This window comes from Ostrea edulis, chromosome 3 (assembly GCF_947568905.1).
Source record: "Ostrea edulis chromosome 3, xbOstEdul1.1, whole genome shotgun sequence".
Classification (NCBI taxonomy): domain Eukaryota; kingdom Metazoa; phylum Mollusca; class Bivalvia; order Ostreida; family Ostreidae; genus Ostrea; species Ostrea edulis.
The window spans coordinates 91,954,466-91,977,726 of record NC_079166.1 but is presented as its reverse complement, the minus strand read 5'-3'; the positions used below and the strand labels follow the sequence as shown (position 1 = coordinate 91,977,726).

At 34.7% G+C, this 23,261-nt stretch overlaps 2 protein-coding genes and 1 long non-coding RNA gene across 3 annotated transcripts; 1 reads left to right on the top strand and 2 right to left on the bottom strand.

Moving 5' to 3' along the window:
* The first annotated feature begins 5,248 nt into the window (after positions 1-5,248).
* Positions 5,249-9,177, top strand: LOC125677548 (uncharacterized). The gene is made up of 3 exons (XR_007371178.2): positions 5,249-5,652; positions 6,516-6,666; positions 8,863-9,177. It is a non-coding gene; the product is annotated as an uncharacterized LOC125677548 (long non-coding RNA).
* Positions 9,178-14,252: 5,075 nt separating this feature from the next.
* Positions 14,253-15,894, bottom strand: LOC125675123 (orexin receptor type 2-like). Its single transcript, XM_048912623.2, has one exon. The coding sequence runs from the start codon at positions 15,721-15,723 to the stop codon at positions 14,578-14,580; it is 1,146 nt and encodes a 381-aa protein (XP_048768580.1). The 5' UTR covers positions 15,724-15,894; the 3' UTR covers positions 14,253-14,577.
* Positions 15,895-20,346: 4,452 nt separating this feature from the next.
* LOC125672734 (orexin receptor type 2-like) lies at positions 20,347-22,357 on the bottom strand. The gene has a single exon (XM_048908953.2). It carries the CDS (start codon positions 22,269-22,271, stop codon positions 21,084-21,086), a length of 1,188 nt encoding a protein of 395 aa, XP_048764910.2. The 5' UTR covers positions 22,272-22,357; the 3' UTR covers positions 20,347-21,083.
* Positions 22,358-23,261: the final 904 nt, after the last annotated feature.

Sequence of the window (23,261 nt, the reverse complement as noted above, 5' to 3'; positions counted from 1 at the left end):
AATAAATAAAAAAAAAAAGATATAGGACTCGCGGCGGGCGTGACCGGTCGACAGGGATGCTTGTTCCTCCTGGGCACCTAATCCCACCTCTGGTATATCTAGGGGTTCGTGATTGTCCTACCTTAGTTTGTATTCTTTATAGGAGCTATAAGAACGATCACTGTTAGTCATCGTCACATTGTTAAAATAAGAGGACTATGTCACGATAGGCGACCGCTCGCTTAAAATGCATGTGTTTAAAAGTTCCACTTATTTCAATCAAAATATATAAGGTTTCATAAACATGTACTGAATAAGAGAAGCTACTTAAAGTTTATACATAAAAAATAACACCACGCGTCAGTTTTAAGTGTCATGTTGGTAGTAACGCAGATGTATTTTAAGTACATTTTCCCTGAGAGTATCAAGTGATCCCAAAATACATCTGTACAGAAAGAAAGGCGAATGACGTGATGCCGGAGTACATTCGTTTGAAACAAAAACACCGATTATTACTCCTTCAATTCAATCTATAATGATCGATTTTGAAAACACCTTTTGAGTTTCTGTTATTAATTACATGTATTGGGAAAAAAAAAAAGAATTATGAAACCAATAAATAGATCCATATCTATCTGACTTCAGTGCCTTACGCGTTCATTGCAATTAACAAAATTTTGTGAAGATGATTGTTAAATTCTCATTTTGAAATAGAAAATATACCATTTAATTTTTTTTTTAATTATTAATATTGATTTGATCAGTACCGTGTATTCCCACCCGTTACAGCAATACACGCACGTACACGACAAAGCATAGTGTAGTACTTACCGAGTCCATGTGGAATACTGTTCCTCTCTTCGTGCTGAACTTGGTTCGGCTCCGGTATATATCATTTAGGGCTACAGAGGCTTATTACTGCAACTATTTCAATTCCCACACTTTGATCTATAAAATCTACACTTTAATCTGTAAAATGTACACTTAATGTAAATTTAATCAGAAGTAAGAGTTATTGCCCTTTGCACAAATTTATAGAAACACCAAGTCATCCGATACCAGTAGTGTTAGCTCAGTGGTAGAGCATTCGTTCCGTAACTGGGAGGTCGTGAGTTCGAGTCCCGCTTGAACCTTGGCCGGATCAAACAAGACGAAAAACATAGGTAATGATAGCTCCTTCACCACACGTTCGGCATTAAGAAGAGACCCCGTGTAGTTCAGGGCCGTAAATTACATGGAGGCGGAGGAGGCAGCTGCCTCCTCCAACTTTTGAGCCAAAAAAAATTAAAATTTAAAGTTCATTAGAATTTATGTTGTTTCCAATAACTAAGAACATGATACCTCCCTTAAAAAGCATTCCAAATCTTTCTTTTAGAATGAGTTAGTCAAGTAACATCTTAGAAGGCCCTAGAATCAAGAATTTTGCACGAAACGTGTTCAGTGTGCACAAAATGTGCTCAGCGTCTGGGGGCCTGGACGGCCCCCAGACCCCCGCCTAATTTCATGCCTCCTCCAAATTGAAGGTTAATTTACGGCCCTGTAGGTGCGGGCATTTACTGTTACATGTAAAGCCCCGAGAACTGAGCATACGAGTATGTCTATATTTCTATGTGGAGCAAAAATAGGGACTTGGTAGACCATTTAATGGATCTCTGTTGGTGAGGATTTTTGTTCAGAAATCCAGGATAGTACCGAAAATCGTAGACTGGGATATTAAATTTGTTTAAAATTGAAGCGGGATTTGAAAAGAATGTCTTCGTTGGAGAGGGGACTTGGCGCCTTTATCAATTGCGGAATTAAAGAAAATTTGTTTGAAATGCAGTTGTAATAAAATTAAATTAAATTCAAATGCTTTATAAATGATTACGAAACATGAGGCGTATATCCTAGATTAACATCATATACTGGTATACGTAACATAATAAACGTTTTCAGATTAACCACAATTGTCCTCATTTCTCAATTCAGTGTACCTTAAATTAAAACACTCATTCAAATATTGACAAAAATGTTCTGTGAATGTATAATTCTCGGGATTCATGAGACTTTTTTTTTTATGGAATTTGCATTCAAATCACCCAAATGTTTTGAATATTTATTCCTTATAGTGCTGTGGTCATTTCCCAAAAGAGGCTGAAAAAGGGGGAGTAACCCCAACATATGGTAGAACAAACTACAACCTATATTATTTGATGCAGAATTTTGTCTAGATTATGGAAATAGTGGTTGTAGTCTGATCAAATGTATTTGATTTGGCCTAAATTTGTATTTTCTATCGCAAAGTCACAATTTTTTGTGAAAAAACCAGAAAGTACATTTTGTACATTTATTAAGTGATCGTAGTTTGTAATGTTGAGTCATACAAAGACAGTGTTGTTACAAACTTTATCCGCTGAAACAAACTGATACACATTACTCATGTAACTATCTGACTTTTTCATCACTCTTTTTTTTTTTACTAAAATTAATACAAAAGGATAAATGGCATGCACTTTCATTCTAAAGTGTCTAATTAATGCGATATTTTAGTATTCCTCTAATACCACGGAGACAATATTAAGACAATGATATCGTTGATTCAATAACCGAGAAGAGTAACTCAATATTGCTCTCATTAATTGGTAGTACAGTTTGTTTTTATTCATTTAAAGAAAGCAATAATTCAGAATTAGGATATCATTAATTGATGATTTCTTCCATCACTTGAGTTTATGTTAATTTGTCACTCATGTGATCTTACATATCTGCGTTGAACTCGATGTAAAATTCACTAATGCAAAATATAATAATTGGGTTGATCATACTATGGGTAGTTCTCAGGCACATATAATCAGGGGTGGGGGGTGGGGGTGGAGAGGAGGGGCCTGCCGCCACCTTTATTGACAATGACCATTATTTGATATTTTTTGTAATGCAAATAAAAGATATATTGGATGACCCCCACCCCACCCCACCTCACCCCCCCCCCCCCACCCACACACACGCAAAAACACACACTACTTTTAACAATGGGAGTGAATAAAATGAATGTCAACTTTAAAGTTCTATATGATAGTAAAAGACTCCCCCACCCCACCATACCACACCCCACCACCACCACCAATGACAGAAATCATGATTGGGTAAAAATGTATGACGCACTCATACCATTGAAGAAAATGAAGTGTAAAGGAGACTTTTGGTAAAAAAAAAAACAAAAAACACACCCCCACCCCCACCTCAGAATTAGAATTCGAACATAGGACAAAACACTTTGGTTCATCCCGTTTATCATAAAGTTGAATTGTTAGTTTGCCGCTAATATTTATTTTCAATAAAAAAAAAGCTACAGCAATAGATTCTTTCTTCTCACATTAAAGTTTTTGACTAAATTTTGCTTCATATGAAAATTATCAAATGATATGTGAATATCGTGTACCATTGTGTATAAAATCATATCTTGCAGCAATCTTCATAGAACCGTGTCTGTAGCGAGAGAGAGAGAGAGAGAGAGAGAGAGAGAGAGAGAGAGAGAGAGAGAGAGAGAGAGATACCTTGTAGTAATGACTATAGATTTATGTCTTGTAATAATGACTATAGATTTATGTCTTGTAATAATGACTATAGATTTATGTCTTGTAATAATGACTATAGATTTATGTATTGTAATAATGACTATAGATTTATGTCTTGTAATAATGACTATAGATTTATGTCTTGTAATAATGACTATAGATTTATGTATTGTAGTAATGACTATAGATTTATGTATTGTAATAATGACTATAGATTTATGTATTGTAACAATGACTATAGATTTATGTATTGTAGTAATGATTATAGATTTATGTCTTGTAATAATGACTATAGATTTATGTATTGTAATAATGACTATAAATTTATGTCTTGTAATAATGACCATAGATTTATGTCTTGTAGTAATGACTATAGATTTATGTATTGTAATAATGACTATAGATTTATGTCTTGTAATAATGAGTATAGACTTACAGCTTGTAGTAATGACTATATATTTATGTATTGTAGTAATGACTATAGATTTATGACTTGTAGTAATGACTATATATTTATGTATTGTAGTAATGACTATAGATTTATGACTTGTAGTAATGACTATAGATTTATGTCTTGTAGTAATGACTATAGATTTATGTATTGTAATAATGACTATAGATTTATGTATTGTAGTAATGACTATAGATTTATGACTTGTAGTAATGACTATATATTTATGTATTGTAGTAATGACTATAGATTTATGACTTGTAGTAATGACTATAGATTTATGTCTTGTAGTAATGACTATAGATTTATGTATTGTAATAATGACTATAGATTTATGTATTGTAATAATGACTATATATTTATGTCTTGTAATAATGACTATAGATTTATGTATTATAGTAATGACTATAGAGTTATGTCTTGTAGTAATGACTATATATTTATGTCTTGTAGTAATGATTATAGATTTATGTCTTGTAATAATGACTATAGATTTATGTCTTGTAATAATGACTATAAATTTATGTCTTGTAATAATGACCATAGATTTATGTCTTGTAGTAATGACTATAGATTTATGTATTGTAATAATGACTATAGATTTATGTCTTGTAATAATGAGTATAGACTTACAGCTTGTAGTAATGACTATATATTTATGTATTGTAGTAATGACTATAGATTTATGACTTGTAGTAATGACTATATATTTATGTATTGTAGTAATGACTATAGATTTATGACTTGTAGTAATGACTATAGATTTATGTCTTGTAGTAATGACTATAGATTTATGTATTGTAATAATGACTATAGATTTATGTATTGTAATAATGACTATATATTTATGTCTTGTAATAATGACTATAGATTTATGTATTATAGTAATGACTATAGAGTTATGTCTTGTAGTAATGACTATATATTTATGTCTTGTAGTAATGATTATAGATTTATGTCTTGTAGTAATGACTATAGATATATGTATTGTAACAATGGCTATAGATTTATGACTTGTAGTAATGAATGTAGATTTATGCCTTGTAGTAATGACTATAGATTTATGTATTGTGACAATTGCTATAGATTTATGACTTGTAGTAATGAATGTAGATTTATGCCTTGTAGTAATGACTATAAATTTATGTATTGTGACAATTGCTATAGATTTATGACTTGTAGTAATGACTATAGAACATGTACACCTGAACATACCAGTGTAGGGGATCAGGACCCATATTTACTAAAGTTCGTAGACGTAAACGTAAACGTAGGATTTACGTCTGACTTAAGATTAGAGTTACGTACTCATAAAATGGTATTCACAAAACCGTTCGTAGCCGCAAACGTAACTTACGATGTACGATTGCACTTACGCGTGCGCAGTGGCTATTTTCACTTTGAAGCGTAAAAAGTGTGAATTTGCTCATTTACTTTGAATTTCCTGCGCTACCGCCGCATTATGACGAAAAAGAACACAGAACTTTGTGAGAAAGCAACGAATTTCAACGTATACGTATGCCTGCCAACGGCATGTCGATCAATTGTACCGTTATTCAGTGTTGTTTACAAATCCAAATGGAAGGTTCATCAAATTTAACGCATTTGACTTGTGCATGGATCTGCGATGCTGTAGGTGTTCAAAAAGAAGTCGGCATGGACTGACAAGTAAGTTAAGTTGTTTGTGTAGTAATAACCTTAAATGTTTTACCACTGACTACTCGTCACTAGGCCTCTAAATAATGTTAAATTGACTTCAAGGGGATTCAGTACATGACACACATCGCAAAATCACAGTCCCTTATTCATTTTGTTCTCAACCTATGTAGCTGCTATAATGCCTGAATTTTAATTTCTAAATAGTGAGCACATATACATATGTGTTAGTTATTTACAATTTTATATGTGCCCACTATTAACACATTAAGACACAAGCTCATTTGTGTACATGGTAACTTCAAACTTTTGACAATACCACAATTGAAATTCAAAATTATTTATCCCATTTTTTTTAATTTCATGACTGGGACAACATCAAAGCAGTATCATAGCTACCTGTACACAAGTACACACATCCTTTCACATCATTAAGCAAAAAGAAAAACAAGATTATTGGTGAAAAATGAATCAAAAATATACATTATATATACAGGCACTAATTCTAAAATTTGTGATTTGTACGTGTCCCTCTATTGCATGGTTATAAAATATGAAAATTATTTTTGCTTTATCAATACACACTCTGGGCGAACAGGTAGATAGGGTGAATGGACTCGGTACCAGATGAGAACAGTTACAGTCTCTTTTAGCATCATTTCAATTATTGCTTGTGCACATTCATGTGCAAAACTTTCAGAAAATATTGTGAAACAAAATCGCATTCAAATACAGTTGTACAACTGTGTGAAGTCAGTGTTAATTTATTTAATGTAGAATAACATTGACTATATATTAATTGGAGATATTAGGTGTGATATACATGTAACATGCACTAGATATCCAAGTTAGCTGACCTCTGTTATTTTTCAAAGGGTCATAAAGGTGGTCAAGAAATAAATTGCCAAACAGACAGCAGCATTCCTCGATTTAGATGCATTTCTCTTCATGTCCTCTCCTGAAAGATTTTCCATGATGTCTCAGGGTCAGGATTGGGATGCAAGATGTACAGTACATATATATGATGTAAGTATATCCACTGTTTGTGCACATTTAATCATATCTGTACTTACAAAGTTTTAAAAAATCCAAAACAAATTATGGTACATGGTACATGACGTAATGATTTTTGTAATGCATTGATGATTAAATCCGTAGGCAAAGATTTAAGAACATAAATTTATGAGTTTTTATTATCAAAGTTTGTCCATTTTGCATGTTTTGTACCTGTCTGTCTAAGCATATCTTCACCTTTTTGGCAAATAGAAATTTAACCACTCTAAGGACATACACTATGTTTCTTTGAAATTATTTTTTATCTCCTCGATATTAAAAATTCTTGCATGATTTCCAAAATAATAGCTGTAATTTTGTCACCAAAATTTGAAATCAACACTCAATAAAAATTGCTCTATATTATATATTTCTGATCAGTAATAACACATGTATTCAGTTATTTGAAACACCTTTTAATCTCAAAGCAAGCAAATGAATATATGTAATTTTGGTGATTAAATAATTATTATCTTGCAAGCCAATAATTCTTCTTTATATATTTCTTTACACTAAAAGCGGTTATCAAATGTACTTTTATTAAGTCATCTGAGTTTACTCAGTAACCTATTGCAATTAGTTTTCATTCGTCGTGCGTTAACAATTGAACATTTTTAACTTCTTAATAACTACCAGTCCAATTCTTTTCAAATTTGGTATGAAGCATCATTGGGACAAGGGGAACCAATTTTCAAAAATCTTCTTATAAAAAAACCACACATATAAGAAAAACTAAATGTGATGTAGAGCAGGCAGGCCTCTACCAAAATTGTAAATTTCATGATCCCCGGGGTAAGGGTTTTGACCCCAGGGCGGGGTAAATCTTGTTATATAGTGTTTATGTGTATAAAACACTTTTACATCTTCTTTAATGCTATTGATACTAAATTGAAACTAGATGCATAGAGCAGGTAGTCTTTTACCAAAATTAAAAATTTGATTTCCCCCAGAGTAAGGGTTTTGACCCCAGGGTGGGGCCAAACTTAGTATATAGCATTTATGTGTAAGTTGCTGATACTGTATAAAATATAAATGCAGAAAAGGATGTACAAAAAATGGTGAATTTCACAACCCAGGGTTATGACTTTAAGATGAGTCCAAATTAGTCATATCTTTTGATGTTTTCATGTGAATACACCTATTTAAAGCCTTTCATCAGTGTATGCACTTTGAGGGATGTGAAGTTTTAAGAACACATCTTGTTTTATACTGTTGCTGAACATTAGAATATAATTAGCTTAGATATTTAGAACAGGAAATGTTTTCTAGATTTCATAGTCCATGGAAGTAATGATACTTTTCCACTAGTATTCAGGTGACCGATAAGGCCTGTGGGCCTCTTGTTAAGTTTCTGTTGGTGTTTTTTTTTTAAATTTTACTAAAGAAATATTTTTATTAGTCAGTAATGCATATTCTTTTGCCATTGGGAGATTTTGAGAGATAAAAATGGTGGCCATCACTTTCACAGCAAATATGCCCCTTTAAATTTATAATGTTGTACTACCATGTATTATATGTCAGCCTGAGTAGCTCAGTGCAAAGGTACCAGGTTCAATACTCAATTGTGCTAAAGATTTTTCTCACCTTCTCTGCTACAGTAAAATCCCATTCATATACCCTACTGCAGTACATATCAGCTGATTTTACATTTTTACTTGCCACAACCAGAAACTATCAAAATATGTTAACTCTAGACTAATTAAACCTGAGAATTTTGTAGAAAGAAAATAGAATGCAAGTGAATTGTACCTGAAATGTCACAAAAAATTATTTTTTATTTATAAACGTGAATGACCTTAACTGAAACTTACCATTCTTGGTTAAAAAGTATTTTTTTTCTCGTTTGGAAAGAAGCCAATTTCATTACAAGGGGAATGGTTAATGAAAAAATACTAAAGTTGACCTTGGGGTCATTTGAAATCTTTTTCTTAATATGGGCTCTTGGATTATAAATCATTAAAATTAGAAATTGTAGGTGATACTTAATGATATCTTCCCAGATATGGTGTACGGTAGATAAATATACTGTAAATAAAATCAGTATTATCACAATTTTACAGTTTGACAACTAACAATTATGTTGCATGTATTTTTCAAGCCTTATGAAATTTGATTGCAGTGTAATGACAGTTGTTTATTTAAATCAATGTAATACTATTATTTTTCTAGGTCTATGGGTACATTGCTGTAATGGCCTGAAAAATCTTTTGCGAAACCGAGAAATGTTCATCTTCCAGTGCCATGATTGTGTAAAAGGACGAGCAGAGGAATGATTCAAAAATATATGGCAGGATTGAGAATCTAACCCATGACCCGTAGTCTGGTACTCTACCCACTGACCAATCCATGCTGATGGTCCATCTGCTACATTGATGTCATCTTATATATTTATTTATTCATTTATATCATATGGACATTTAAAAATTGACAGTAAAATAAAAAAAAGTTTGATATTCAGCAAAATAGAATTTGTTACAATACATGTTTAAGAAATTATGTACATGCATTGTTATGCATACAATTATGTACATGTAATTATATTTGTTAATAGATAAATTTTTAGATGAATTTTCATGTTGTTATTGATATTCACATGTACATGTATTACTTCCATTTCTAGAATGATTTTAACATCTTGATATTAAAAAGATGACATAATAAATAAATCTTAAATATTTGTCAACAAAGTTGTCTGGTGGGTTAAAATTTGTAAAGAGGAGCATTAGTACATATCATAACATATGTTGGTTTAATGTGAAAAGCCTTCAGAATGAACTTTTATCAGTGAGATTTTTGTAAATTGGGAGGGGGGGGGGGATGGGCTTCAACAAAATAATATGTATGTTGAAGGCATCATCCTTGGAGTTTGGTAATATACACTGCAAAGACTTTTACCTAGCTGATCACATATAAAGGTCAATTACATACAAATCATGAATGGTAGAAAGATTCATATGTATGCATTATCAATGAAAGTTTGACTCCTGTAGGATTATAGTTAAAGGAAATGGCACTCTGAAAGATTGAAAGTCTACACATGACTACACTAGTAGGCATTACAATTGCTCTCTGAAACAAATTACACAAAATTGTATTCTTGGAATGAAATGAATATCTTTTTTTTTTTAAAGAAATATTTATTTAGAGGCTCATTTCCCTGTTGTGTAAGTTACAATGTAACAAATAGTTATTTGGACTACCAATATTTGCTTATAACCACAAAGTAAAGATCACATATCTATAAGTAGAAATAGTTTTTCTATAGCTGTCGATCACCATGTATTCTTGTACAAACAGTGACTCTCTTCTTTTCAAATCTAAAACATTGCATGTTTGATTGCATATATATATACATTAATTCCACCATGTTTGGAAAATTAAAAAATTGTATTTCCCTGAAAGATGCTAGACCTACCCTATATAATAAGATAAATGGCAAATATTCTTTTATTTAAATAACCTGCATGACTAAAATAAAAAGCTTCCCAATTATTTCTAAAGGCAAGGTTGGATCCACCCAGTCTGATTAAAATCAAATTTCGCACTTTGCTCGATATGCGGACAGCGACTGTCCGTATATCGAGCGAAGTGAAAGGTTTGATTTTAAATCAGACTGAGATCCGCCACAAGGTAAACTAGTTCTAATTGTAACGGGGACCGTTTCATATGTTCCCCAAACCTCCCCCAATTAAAAAGTGATGTCCTTGTGAATCTATAGCAAAAAATCATTTTATTTTAGCCTTTAATTACATGTAGTACGTTCAATATGGTCATTTCAGTACCAAGAATTGAAAGAAAGCGTTGCACGTGCATACACGCGCACGCGTGTATGATTCCGAATTTTTGTTGATGTCGTTCAACAGGCATTTGTATCATATACCCACAGTATGAATTTCATAACCTTTCCACCAAATATAAGGAAGTTATAGCGATTTTAAAATCGTCCAATCAGAATTCAGCACACGTGCATGCACGTGCTGAGCAGTAATTCTAACCACAGCAATTTGTAAGGAGTACCAAGACACATTTAAACCCCTAATATCAATAGAATTTGATGAAAAACAAAAACGTTATTGTCCTTTAAAAATTGAACATTTGAAAAACGTTGCACGCGCATGCGCGTGTGCGTTGGCATTTTTTGTTACACCAACATATAGATACACATATTGTCTACATATGCTGTGAATATCATCTCATTCGCTTCATAAATAAGATAGTTACAAACGTTTTAGTATTATCCAATCAAAATGAAGCACACGTGCATGCGCGTGCAAATTGGTAATTTTGACCATGTAAATCAGTTAAGGGTCTCAATATCTACCTATGGTATGAATTTCAAGCCATTTCAATGAACAACAAAAAAGTTAGACTGATTCCAAAGTTATCGTACAAATTTTGTAATGCGCGTGCACACGCATGCGTGCGCGTGCTGGCAAAATAACTATTATTTTTCATATGTACAAATGATATACTATCATCCTATTTAGGTTTTATATCGCTTCCTTCAATATTCTGATTTTCCATTTTTTGTACCAAAATTGCAATGCACGTGCGCGCGCGTGCATGCACGTGCAGACAAAATGACTATCACCATGCACATCTACAAACGCTATACTATCATCCTGGAAAGTTTCATATCGATCCCTTTTGTAGTTTCTGAGAACACTACCGGACAAAAAAGTACCGGAGAAAAAGAATAATAACTAGACATGATCTCGTTGCGAGCAACGAGTAGGTCTTCCGTCCGATTTGTTGATGCACTCGGAGTTAAAAAAAAAAAAAAAGACAAATGAGTCCCAATTTAGTTCCCGACTTTAAGACACTTTAGATATAATCAATTTTTCATATCATAAGCTTCTGAAGCAAAGTTGCGGTGAAATTCGTTTGAAATTCGACTCTCCAGGCGAGCCATAAGGCCCGCGGGCCTATTTCTTGATGTCATTTGTTAGCCCTCTATAGACTCAACAACTTTAGTTCTATATGTCTTTACAAAATATTTACCTGTAAAAACTTATTGAGATCGACCGATATCGACAAAAAATCGACTCTACAGGCGAGCCAATAGGACCATAGGCCTATTTCTTGATATCAATCGATAGATCTCGATAAACTGAACAACTTTTGTTCAATATGTCCTTACAAAATATTTACCAGTTGCAAGTTTTTGAAATCGACTGATATCGACAAAAATCGACTCTACAGGCGAGCCATGAGGCCCACAGACCCATTTTTTGATATTGATCGATAGGTTATGACACATTGAACAACTTTTGTTCAATAATGCTTTTCAAAAAATATGTCGTTTTAAAGATATGAGGCGTCAAATATTTACGATTTTGGCCCTTAAAATCTCTAATTACGTAACATATGACCTACTTTTTGATTTGATAAGATCAAGCTCGTTGAGATGAACATTTCCGCTTCTACAACTTATTATAAAATATTAATAGTTTCTGAGATATTCTCAAAAACATTTGGACCCTTCTGAACCCCTAATTTAAAGGGCCAGCCCGTTTTGCTTGATATCGTAAGAAAGGCCTTGTCATTTGAAACATTTTTTGCTCAACAAGTATTTAGAAATTCTTTACCGTTCTCGAGTTATCTCTACAAGAAATATTTAGGGGCCAAACTGTAGCTCCCTAACGGGGCCACATAGGGAAAAAACGAAATGTACATATTGTTTAGATTATCATTCTGAACAACTTTTGTTCAATAATGCTTTTCAAAATATTTGTCCTTTTCAAGATATGAGGCGTCAATTATTTATGATTTTGGCCCTTAAAATCCCTTATTACGTAACATATGACCTACTTTTTGATTTGATAAGAACAAGCTCGTTGAGATGAACATTTCCGCTTCAATGACTTATTACAAAATATTAATAGTTTCTGAGATATTCTCATAAACCTTTGGACCCTTCTGGGCCCCTAATTTAAAGGGTCAGCCCCTTTTGCTTGATATCGTAAGAAAGGTCATGACATTTCAAACATTTTTTGTTCAACAAGTATTTAGAAATTCTTTACCGTTCTCGAGTTATTTCTAGAAGTAATTTTTAGGGGCCAAACTGTAGCTCCCTAATGGGGCCACATAGGGTAAAAACGAAAGATGCATATTGTTCAGATCATCATTCTGAACAACTTTTGTTCTTTATTGCTTTTCAAAATATTTGTCGTTTTCGAGATACAAGGGGTAAAAAAATTATGGTTTTGGCCCTTAAAATCCCTTATTACGTAACATATGACCTAAATTTTTATATGAATAGATTTGGATTGTTGAGATGAACATTTTTTGTTCTTTGACTTATACCAAAATATTAAGGATTTTTGAGATATTTGATCTAAACTTTGAGCCCTTCTAGATCCCTAATTTAAGGGGCTAGCCCCAAAATCTTGATATTTTCGAAAAAATCTCGTAAATGTGCACAACTTTTGTTCTACATGTCTTAACAAAATATTTGCAAGAAAAAAGATATTGGAGATCAAAGGTCAAAAATCGCCGAAATCGGCGAAAAATTTTGGCATCCATTTTTTCAGGTCCAGGCGAGCTTTTAGGCAAATCACCTCCGGTAAAATCGAATCCCCCACAAATCTTCTAAAATGTTTACTCCATCTTGTGTAGAGATTTCAAGACTCTAGCTTCAAAACTAACGGAGGAGATGTGTGGACAACAAGGCCCTTCAAAAAGTCACTAAAAGAGAGATAACTCCTGACAGGAAGTGACGTCAAGCACGAAATTTTGCAAACAAAGTCTCGTCACCAAAAGACATCTTTCCTGAAAATTTCGTGAAAATCGATCGAGAAATGGCTGAGAAAAACGCGTGTACTACCAAGGAAAATAATAATAATAATAATGAAGAAGAAGAACGCGAACAATAATAGTAAGGTCTTCCGCAGGAGACGGAAGACCTTAATAATAATAATAATAATGAAGAAGAAGAACGCGAACAATAATAGTAAGGTCTTCCGCAGGAGACGGAAGACCTTAATAATAATAAGAAGAAGAAACAGAGTAAAAACAATATGTTCCCAAACTTTGTTTGGGGAACATAATTAGATCGGGCTCAAAATTTTGAGAATTGTCACACAATTGCAGATGATCTCAAAGAAAACGATAATCTGAATAAATACAATTAATTCGTGTATTACTAACCAGCTAATATGCATCTAGAGGGTTTGTAAGGTCTTTACGCAAGAAATTATCGATAAAAATGACAAGTCGCCATTTGCATTGTTTATTCTTAAAGTTACGATCAGCTTACGTGTACTAGTATAGCACACGTAGAGTTACGCTTATTTCTGACGTAAATCTACGTCTACGACTGTTAGTGAATACCGTCCCACACGTAAACGTACGCTACGTCTAGATTTACGCTACGTTTATGTCTACGAACCTGAGTAAATATGGGCCCTGGTACCTAAGAGGAGCAACCACCCCGTGTTGACCGGCCACACCTGCCGTGAGCCCTGGATACCGATCAGACAAACGGCGTAACACGTTATCAAAATAATCACACACTGAACTGTCTGATAATTGGTATAAAACACGTCAAACAGCATAAATATAATGGTATGCTTTATTTGTAAATTAGATTGTTACAACGGTCATAGAATTTGCGATGAGTGTTAAAATATTTGACAAGGATGTTCTCACGAAGTGGGCATTAGTATGAGAGGAGGAAACCCACAATCACCTCCAATATAGCGAGTACAATACCCCCCCCCCCCTCTCACATACAACAAGTGACAATCAAAGGGAACACTCCGGCTACAGCAGTGTAATACAAATAAGGCAACAACCACTACACGATCCGGACCAGGAAAGTCTGTCATACACAAACTACAAAGAAAAAACTCATTCTGCAAAATAACTGTGCATGTTCTAGCATCAGAAAAATGTGCACTGCAATAGATCCTTCACTTCCTGTTTAAACTTCCCACTAAGAAAGCTGTAAATCAGAGGATTAATGGCGTTATTGATGAAGAAACATTTTAAGCAGAACTTGTAGAATACGCTCACGTCTGCTGATAAGTTTCTCTCGAATCCGCTGATAATGTTACGTAATACCATCGCCGCCAGAAATGGCAGGTAGCTGACAATGAATGCGATAGTCACGGCAACGAAAATCGTCGTCGTCCTGGTAACTTTTACAGCAGACGTTTTCCTTTCGATTCTTTGTTGCGCATGCGCATCTCTATATCTATCGTCTGCAGAATTACCGGTCAAATTCGAATTCTCCCCACTGGCATTCCCTAGAGATATATGCCCATGGTGACGGCTGAAACTAGTGCTACTGATTTCGTTCGGTCCAAATACTCTTTTTCTAGAGCGCTTCATTTTCATAACAAATATGGATATTCGAACGTAAACAAATACAACAAAAATGACACAGACTAGGAAGCAGAACATTAGGACGCAGTAATATACGAGCGGGTAAACAGTTTTCTGCATTTCATCCGAGGTTGAGCAGTCAACACCTTTGACTCCGGAAATTCCAGTGTCGATCGTTTTCTCCCCCACAATCATCATTGCTGGCCAAGAAAAGCCTGCACCAATGATAAATGCAGTGATGCAAAGTCTTTTTACTGTTCTGTAGCTAAAACTCTCTCCAAATTTACAAATCCGTTTGTATCTGTCCATGGAAATGACTACGAGGATCAGAACGGACGTCATGCTTGTCAGGGACACCGTGGCTCTTAGTATCTTGCATGCTGCGGGGGCATCGAATGTGTAAGATAAACAGAGATCGGCGATTTCCATAGGAATACCTATGACACAAGTAAAGAGATCCAGAAAGGCTAAGTTAAGGATGAAGTAATCCGATGTGGATTTTCGTTTCCTTCTGGAATATACGATGCTGACAATAATATTACCAGGTGTACCCATCACCATCAAAATAACGAGGAATATTATCACCGGCAGAAATCGGAGGGCGGCCTCGTTATCCAACTTCTTCAATATCGAGTAAGTATCCCGAGACGAAACGTTTACCAGAAAATCACTCATCTCTGGAGATGTATTCATGGTCTCCATAACACCAGTTACTCGGAGTTTTAAACTTGATGCTTAGATTGTCTTAACCTTCCTAAATCGGCCGCATATATACCATATGACTATATGGAGTCGCTTTGCAATGTAAAGTCAAAAACACATGTCATATCGAAATGTCAAGAACATAATTATATTCTTTTTAAAAAAACTCGAGGAAGCATTTTGTATTGATGTTTTAAAATAACAACAAGTGTTCTCTTCCGATCGGATTTGACCTGAGAGTTATGAATATGCATATATACTTCAATTGTACACCACAATCAGACACTCTCTATACAATTACAAGCAACAGTGACCTTTATAGAGAAGCACGCAGTTCTAGACGAAATCTTGGCAATGTGTTACAATTTCATATCATGAGTGAAAGCGTCTTTCACAAATCTGTTAGGAAGATGGAGGTTAAGAAATTTTGAAATCTCATTTGGGACCGCAAAAAATTGTAATTTGAGATTGCAAACTTTTGTTTATCCGCCCCATGAACATCTAGATTCATATGTGTGTGTGTGTGTGTGTAAATATATATATATATATATATATATATATATATATATATATATATATATATATATATATACAGGGGTCGAAATTAACTTTTTCTACCACAGGCTAATTTTAGCCTGTGGGTAAAAAATCCACAGGCTAAAATGTAAACCTACAAGCTAAAATAAAAATAATAAAGCAGTGCTCTTTTTTATATATATTTTTAAATCAATGATTTTCCCTATCATTACTGAGCCTAGTGGGTCAACAGGCATCCTTTGGACAAGACACTAAGTTACGTAAGTCATATGGTGCAATGTTTAGGTCTCTTGATTATCGCACCTCTAACAGTCTAATCCACAACTTGTTTACCGCAGGTCTAGATCCAGTCTTCCAATTTCATGCCACATCAGGGTTGTCACTAGTGATTTTTTAAAGCGAATAGAGGACTCATGGTTTTATAAGCAGCACGATCACGAGTCCTATGAACTTTTTTTGATAATCAACTACGTGGTGAGCAATGCACTCATGTCATCACTACAACCCGACCTCAATGTGACAATAAATTTAAATAGGACATTCTCATGATTCTGATAAAAATAACTACCGGAAGACTTGGTAAAACATAGATTCCGATATTTTTTTTTTTTTAGATAAATGAATAACAAAAACATCATACTTGGAAATATTCAATTTAATCACCCCAATAGGTGAACAGGACTCTTGGCACATGTCGATATGCGATGTCCGACCTCTAAAGCATTTGTTTGACTCCGAGTTTCTTAAAAAATTAAAGAAAAATCCGGATAAAAACGGTTGTTGAAATCGGTGGTTCATGTACGTGTTTGTATGATTCAAGTTTAAGAAAAACGAATAGCGTATCACCGTATAAAACGGATACGATACGATCATAGTTTGTAAGTCACCACTCGCTAAGATTTTCGAGTGTCCGTGAATTTTGCTCGCTATTTTTCAAATGTACTCGCATTTTGCGAGTATTTCTCGCTAATTTCGAGCCCTATATATATATATATATATATATATATATATATATATATATATATATACACACCCGTAATTGTGGTTTCACACGAGAATAACAAATATAAACAATGGTAGATGGAATTTTAGTCAAAGAATAACAAACACGAAATTCTCAAATTGACTTTTGACGATGAATTCAGTTTTAATAGACTGTCCGTCAATCTTGACAGATGGAAGAGGTCGGCCGTGAATCGTGACAGATGGAAGTGGTCGGCCGTGAATCGTGACATATGGATGTGATCGGCCGTGAATCGTGACAGATGGATGTGATCGGCCGTGAGTCGTGACAGATGGATGTGATTGGCCGTGAGTCGTGACAGATGGAAGTGGTCGGCCGTGAATCGTGACAGATGGAAGTGGTCGGCCGTGAACCGTGACAGATGGAAGTGATTGGCCTTGAATCGTGACAGATGGAAATGATCGGTCGTGAATCGTGACAGATGGAAGTGATCGGCAAAATTCAATAAAACTCTTATTAACTATTTTCATATAAATCTCATCGAAATATTGTTAAATATTCAAAAAATCCTTTTTATACCTTTATATCATACCTTTGTACTTGACCTTTGTATTTGGGAGAGGGCCTACATAGGCTCTGCCTGTTGTCCAATCATGTTGAGTTTCTCAATAAAATATGTTTAAACAAATCGGCCTCTTCCGCAGTACATTTGAAGTGTGTATTATCATGTTAGTTACAAATGATTTATTTGTTTTTCAGTTACAAAGAGTGCTTCATTATTTGTTTTTAGTGTATACGGTACACATTATATAGCCAAAGTCCGATGGTATACATTAACATGCGACACAGTGCGATTGAGTGACATGCCGAAGTCTGATGGGTTACAAAACTTAAGGGATACAGTGTTTTGGTACAGACTGTACCAACCGTGTGTTATTTCACCAAATATCAATGCAAAATAATAATAATAAAAACTTATTATTTCATTACCATGTTGTTGTGTTTAATATTGAACACAATTTCAAATGCGAAATCGTATAGAATGTTTCACATTATGGCATACCCCCCCCCCCCCGCCGGAATTTTGTGTGTGTACATCACAAGTCATGAACGATCGCCCCCTCCCCCCATTAGTTATAATTGCTGGCCAAGAAAACCCTTCCAAGATAATAAGTGCAGTGATGCAAAGTCTGTTCACTGCTCTGTGGCTAAAACTCTCTCAGTTTACAAATACGTTTGTGCCTGTCGAAAAGAATGGCATACATTTAAAAAAAAAACCAACCACATATACACTATACACTTCTCCTCAGAAACCTAGTGAAAATCTACATTGATCCTAATGTCATACCGTGAAGAGCTAACAGTTTCACATATAAATACAGGATTGGGTAATCTTATTAGGAAGAACACTGTAAATCTGTCCACACCTTTCTCTATCTGTGGTGAGCGGGAGAGGTTTATCTTAGAAGCAAAGTATGACTGAATTCTGGCTCCTAACTTGATGACATACACTACAAAAAATCTATAATATCCTAATGGACTTTCAGAGCCAGTACATACTGTATTAAAGATTGGTAACAATTAAACTGATCACTCTCTGTATAAATTGATAAATCCCAGGTACTTAAACGAAGAATTAACATTCAAGGTCAAGTTTCTTTATTCACTCAAACCAACAATACCTGGTACATGAACATAAGGTCAAGTACATGTGATACATTACAAAGGGAAAGGGATACAGGGAAGAGAGACACAAACATAATCATGTTCACATAAGGGAAGGACAAAAAAGAAGGAAGCGAGAAAAAAAACCAAAATAGATTATATGTATGAGTTATGGAGGGCAGACGAAATCACACATTTCTGTTATAAACAAATATAGGTCTCTCAATTTTTTAACACTTGTAATTGACATTATTTCAGAAAATTTATCCACATTTGGATTTGTGCAATACCTTGAATGTAAAAATGGTTTTCTTATGGCACACATTAATCTTCACCTTTATAGGAGTTATTTGATTGATCACTGTTTGTTATCTTCACCTTTATAGGATTTATGAGATTGATCACTGTTCGTTATCTTCACCTTTATAGGTGTTATTTGATTGATCTCATTAACCAGACGAGGACAGTTCACCGCACAAGTCTTAACAAGAAATTGTCATTCTCTGTTGCTTTACCGGGTGATAGAGGTAGAAAGCTTTATCGGGTGAAACTTGCGTTAGCGGATTATGCAAATCTTTACTTCAATGATTGTTAGATTCATAACTCGATAAAACAACAAAGAAAGGTATTTCATTATATTATTATGTACATTTATACATATTTATACATATGAAGCGGTCAGTCGGGTTCGATCACCGGTGGCCAGATAGCTCAGTTGGTAGAGCACCTGAATAGAGATTCGGGTGGCTCGGGTTCGAATTCCGGTTTGCTCCGTTACATTTTCCCCCTTCTTGTTACATCGTTCACCCATTTGAGACCGCCAATACAATTTTTGACCTTGACGACGGTCCACGTTTGTTTCCATATTTGGAATGTAGATTGTCACCCATAGTAAGGGAAATAAATAGTCCATCAAAAATAAATCAAAAGTACACAAAACAAGTCATTAGATAGTACTTTAAAGCATTATTTATTTTGTGTTTTAATATAAATTAATGGGAATTTATCTACGTATCCACGCTGCTAAACAAGTTTATTATTCTCATTTTGTAATGTAGATAAAAAAGGTAGCTCATGGTATGCAGATATTCTTACACGGACAGGTGGTTCTAAACTAGTTTGCAACAAACATGTTTTCATTGTTGAGAATGAAAACAATCTCAATTTCAAAAGAAATATAATAGGAAAGGTTCGTTGAATGTGTATATTATGTAATGCTAAGTTATGTGATATTGCAATCCAGAGCAGTTACCCATTCTTCCCAACAGTAAAGCTATAGGGTCGTACATTATTGAAACAACGATGCGGAGTATTTCAATTTTTTTTTCTAAAAATGTCCCAGGATAGTAGTCCAGTTGTCCAGTTGTTTATTTTGATTTATTTTTTTCATTAGTTTTAAAAAGTCAAAACAGGACATGACCTTGGGTAACGTTGGAAAATGAAATGAAAATACTGAAAACTGCAGACGTCATTTATAAAGAAAAATACTTCCTGGTCGCATGTGTGTGTTTTTCCCTTTTCAGTACAATTAGTAATCTCTGAATCATTTTATTTCATGCCAAATTTGTCTTTATATCAACAATAATAGTAAAGATACAACTACATAGTTCAGCGATAAAATCTCAAATGACTGAGTTGACTACATGAATCATAAGTAGATACCCTTAATATTTTCTCTCTGGGTTTTTTCTCTCCATCTCCTTTTTTCTCTATTCTTTATCCACTTCTCTCTCTCTCTCTCTCTCTCTCTCTCTCTCTCTCTCTCTCACACACACACACATACGCACATATTACTATACTATGAAACATCGTTGCACCACACTGTAGTTTCATTGTCAATACATAGGCGTAGCTTGGGTTCGAATATTACCGAGGCAGGGGGTCTTGGGGGCGCAGCCCCCCAGAAGCTATCGACATTTTAACAACGTAAAAGGTGTGTTTTTTGTTGTTGTTTTTTTTTTTTTTTTTTTTGTTTTTACCGAGGCAGCTGCCTCGGTTGCCTCAATGGAAGCTACGCCACTGCACTACTTTTAGATTATGAATCAAGCAACATTCCTGTTCTGCCAGTTCCTATTGCACCACGCCAAGCTTTGTCTTACTGCATTAATTAAAGTACAAATATGTAACACACTATGATATCATTAAGTATGACTATGCATAGAATTTGACAGTTGAGTTTGATGAATGTCAAAGGTTATTTACGACATCTGAACACTTTAATCACTTCCAATCTGAAATTTTTGTTCAGAAAACTGTAGATTATAGGATTAATGGCATTGTTAATGAAGTAAGACTTCAAACAGAATTTGTAAAACACTTCCGCGGTGGGTGACAGAATTTCCTCGAAGTCTTTCTTGATGTTTCTCGTAACCATGACTACAAGGAAAGGGAGATAACTCAGAATGAATACTACAGTGACGACGACAAATATCGTGGTCGTCCTGGTCACTTTAATAGTATTCACCATTTTCCCGCCATTCTTGTTGTTTTTAATGATTCTTATTTCACCTTGTTCAGAAGACCCGCTAGTTTGCTCCTCGCTATTTTGTTGAAGGCCTACAGACGGCAAAGGTGACATAGATGTTTGTCCTTTGTCTCTCTTCTGCATCGATTTCCCTCTTTGAATAAAAATAGATATACGAACATAGACAAACGTCACGAATATCACACAGACGATGAAATACAACATAACAGTCCCATAGTACAACAATGGATAGATTGTTTTTCTCATCTCGTCAGCCGTGGAACAGTCAACAGCGTTTGCCCCTGGAATTCCGACATCAACAGACTTCTTTCCAAACACTACGGCAGCAGGCCAGCACGTCAAGACGCCTATCAAAACAGCGCCTACACACAGGCGCTTCGCCCTCTGATTTGAAAACCTTTCACCGAGCTTACATATACGTTTGTATCTATCCACTGAAATCGCCATCAACGTTAGAGTAGAGCCCATGCTTGATAAGGATTCGATTGTCCTCAAAAGCTTACATGCCGCTGGCGCATAGAACATGTATGGATATCGTAGATCCGCGATTTCCACGGGAACTCCAATAAGACACGTGAGAAGGTCCAGGAATGCTAGGTTCAGGATGAAATAATCCGACGAAGATTTTGTTCTCTTCTTTAGATACACAATGCTGACCATAATATTTCCGAATGTCCCGATAATCATCAGCAGAACCAGGTAGATAATGACGGGGAGGAACCTAATAGCGGCCTTGTCATTAAGCTGTTGGAGTAGTACTTCCGGTTCCATATCGGACACATTATTTGTCGCACCTGTTAAATTCATGATATTTTTCTGATCACCTGTACAGTTGTAAGGTAAACGTGTTATACAGGCATTCGTAAAGAAGGAAGTGAAAAAGGAAAATCTATCCATTAAATGTAACACATCAATTACCTCTAGCTTCCTAGTCCCTATCTACGAAGGCCTACTAGGATCATCTCATGCAAAAGAACAGTATTATTGAAGGGCGTAATAAAGCAAAAGAAAGATACAAAAATGCAGATTTAAAAAGGAATGCGTAATAACGCAAAAGAAAGGCGTGATAACGCTAAAGAAATGTGTAATAACGCTAAAGAAATGTGTAATAACGCTAAAGAAAGGCGTAATAACACTAAAGAAATGTGTAATAACGCTAAACAAGGGCGTAATAACGCTAAAGAAAGGCGTAATAACGCTAAAGAAAGGCGTAATAACGCTAAACATAGCCGTAAGACTGGTAATGACGCGACAGAGAGGCGTAATGTTACAGATTTCTGAGACGTGCGAACTACTTAGTGGTCTACTTAAAAGTTAAGTGATCGAGAGTGCCCCTTATATTGATACATGGGGATAGTATAGGCTTTCTAATAAAAAAAATAAAATGTTACACATAATACACAATAGGGGTGTTTTAACAAAAATCTAGACAGTGAGAAACCTTCGTAGAAGTAATAGAAAATGATTAGAGTATTCTAGCTTATGACCTACAATTGTAAGTTATACATTGTTTGGTGTTTTTTCAAGTACCATGTGTTAATGTTCTTAGTATACAGACGTTCTGATAACTATTTATAGAAATGCATGTGACCTCGGGAGTGTCTAGTTTGACAATGGTTTTCTCGGGGCGAAAATTCCCATGTTATCCTCAACTACATGCACTATTGATAATAAGTGCATGTCAAGCAGAATGAGGTAACAACACAGAAAGTTTCAACATGGACTATAATCACAGAACAGTCTACGTACACTGTTTATATACTTTTGATTCGCGTTATATTGCCTTTATCGCGTTATTACGGCTTTGTTTTGCATCATTACTCCCCCATTTTGAGTATGCCTTTGATTTGCGTTATTACGCTTTTCTCTCACGTTAGTATGCCTTTC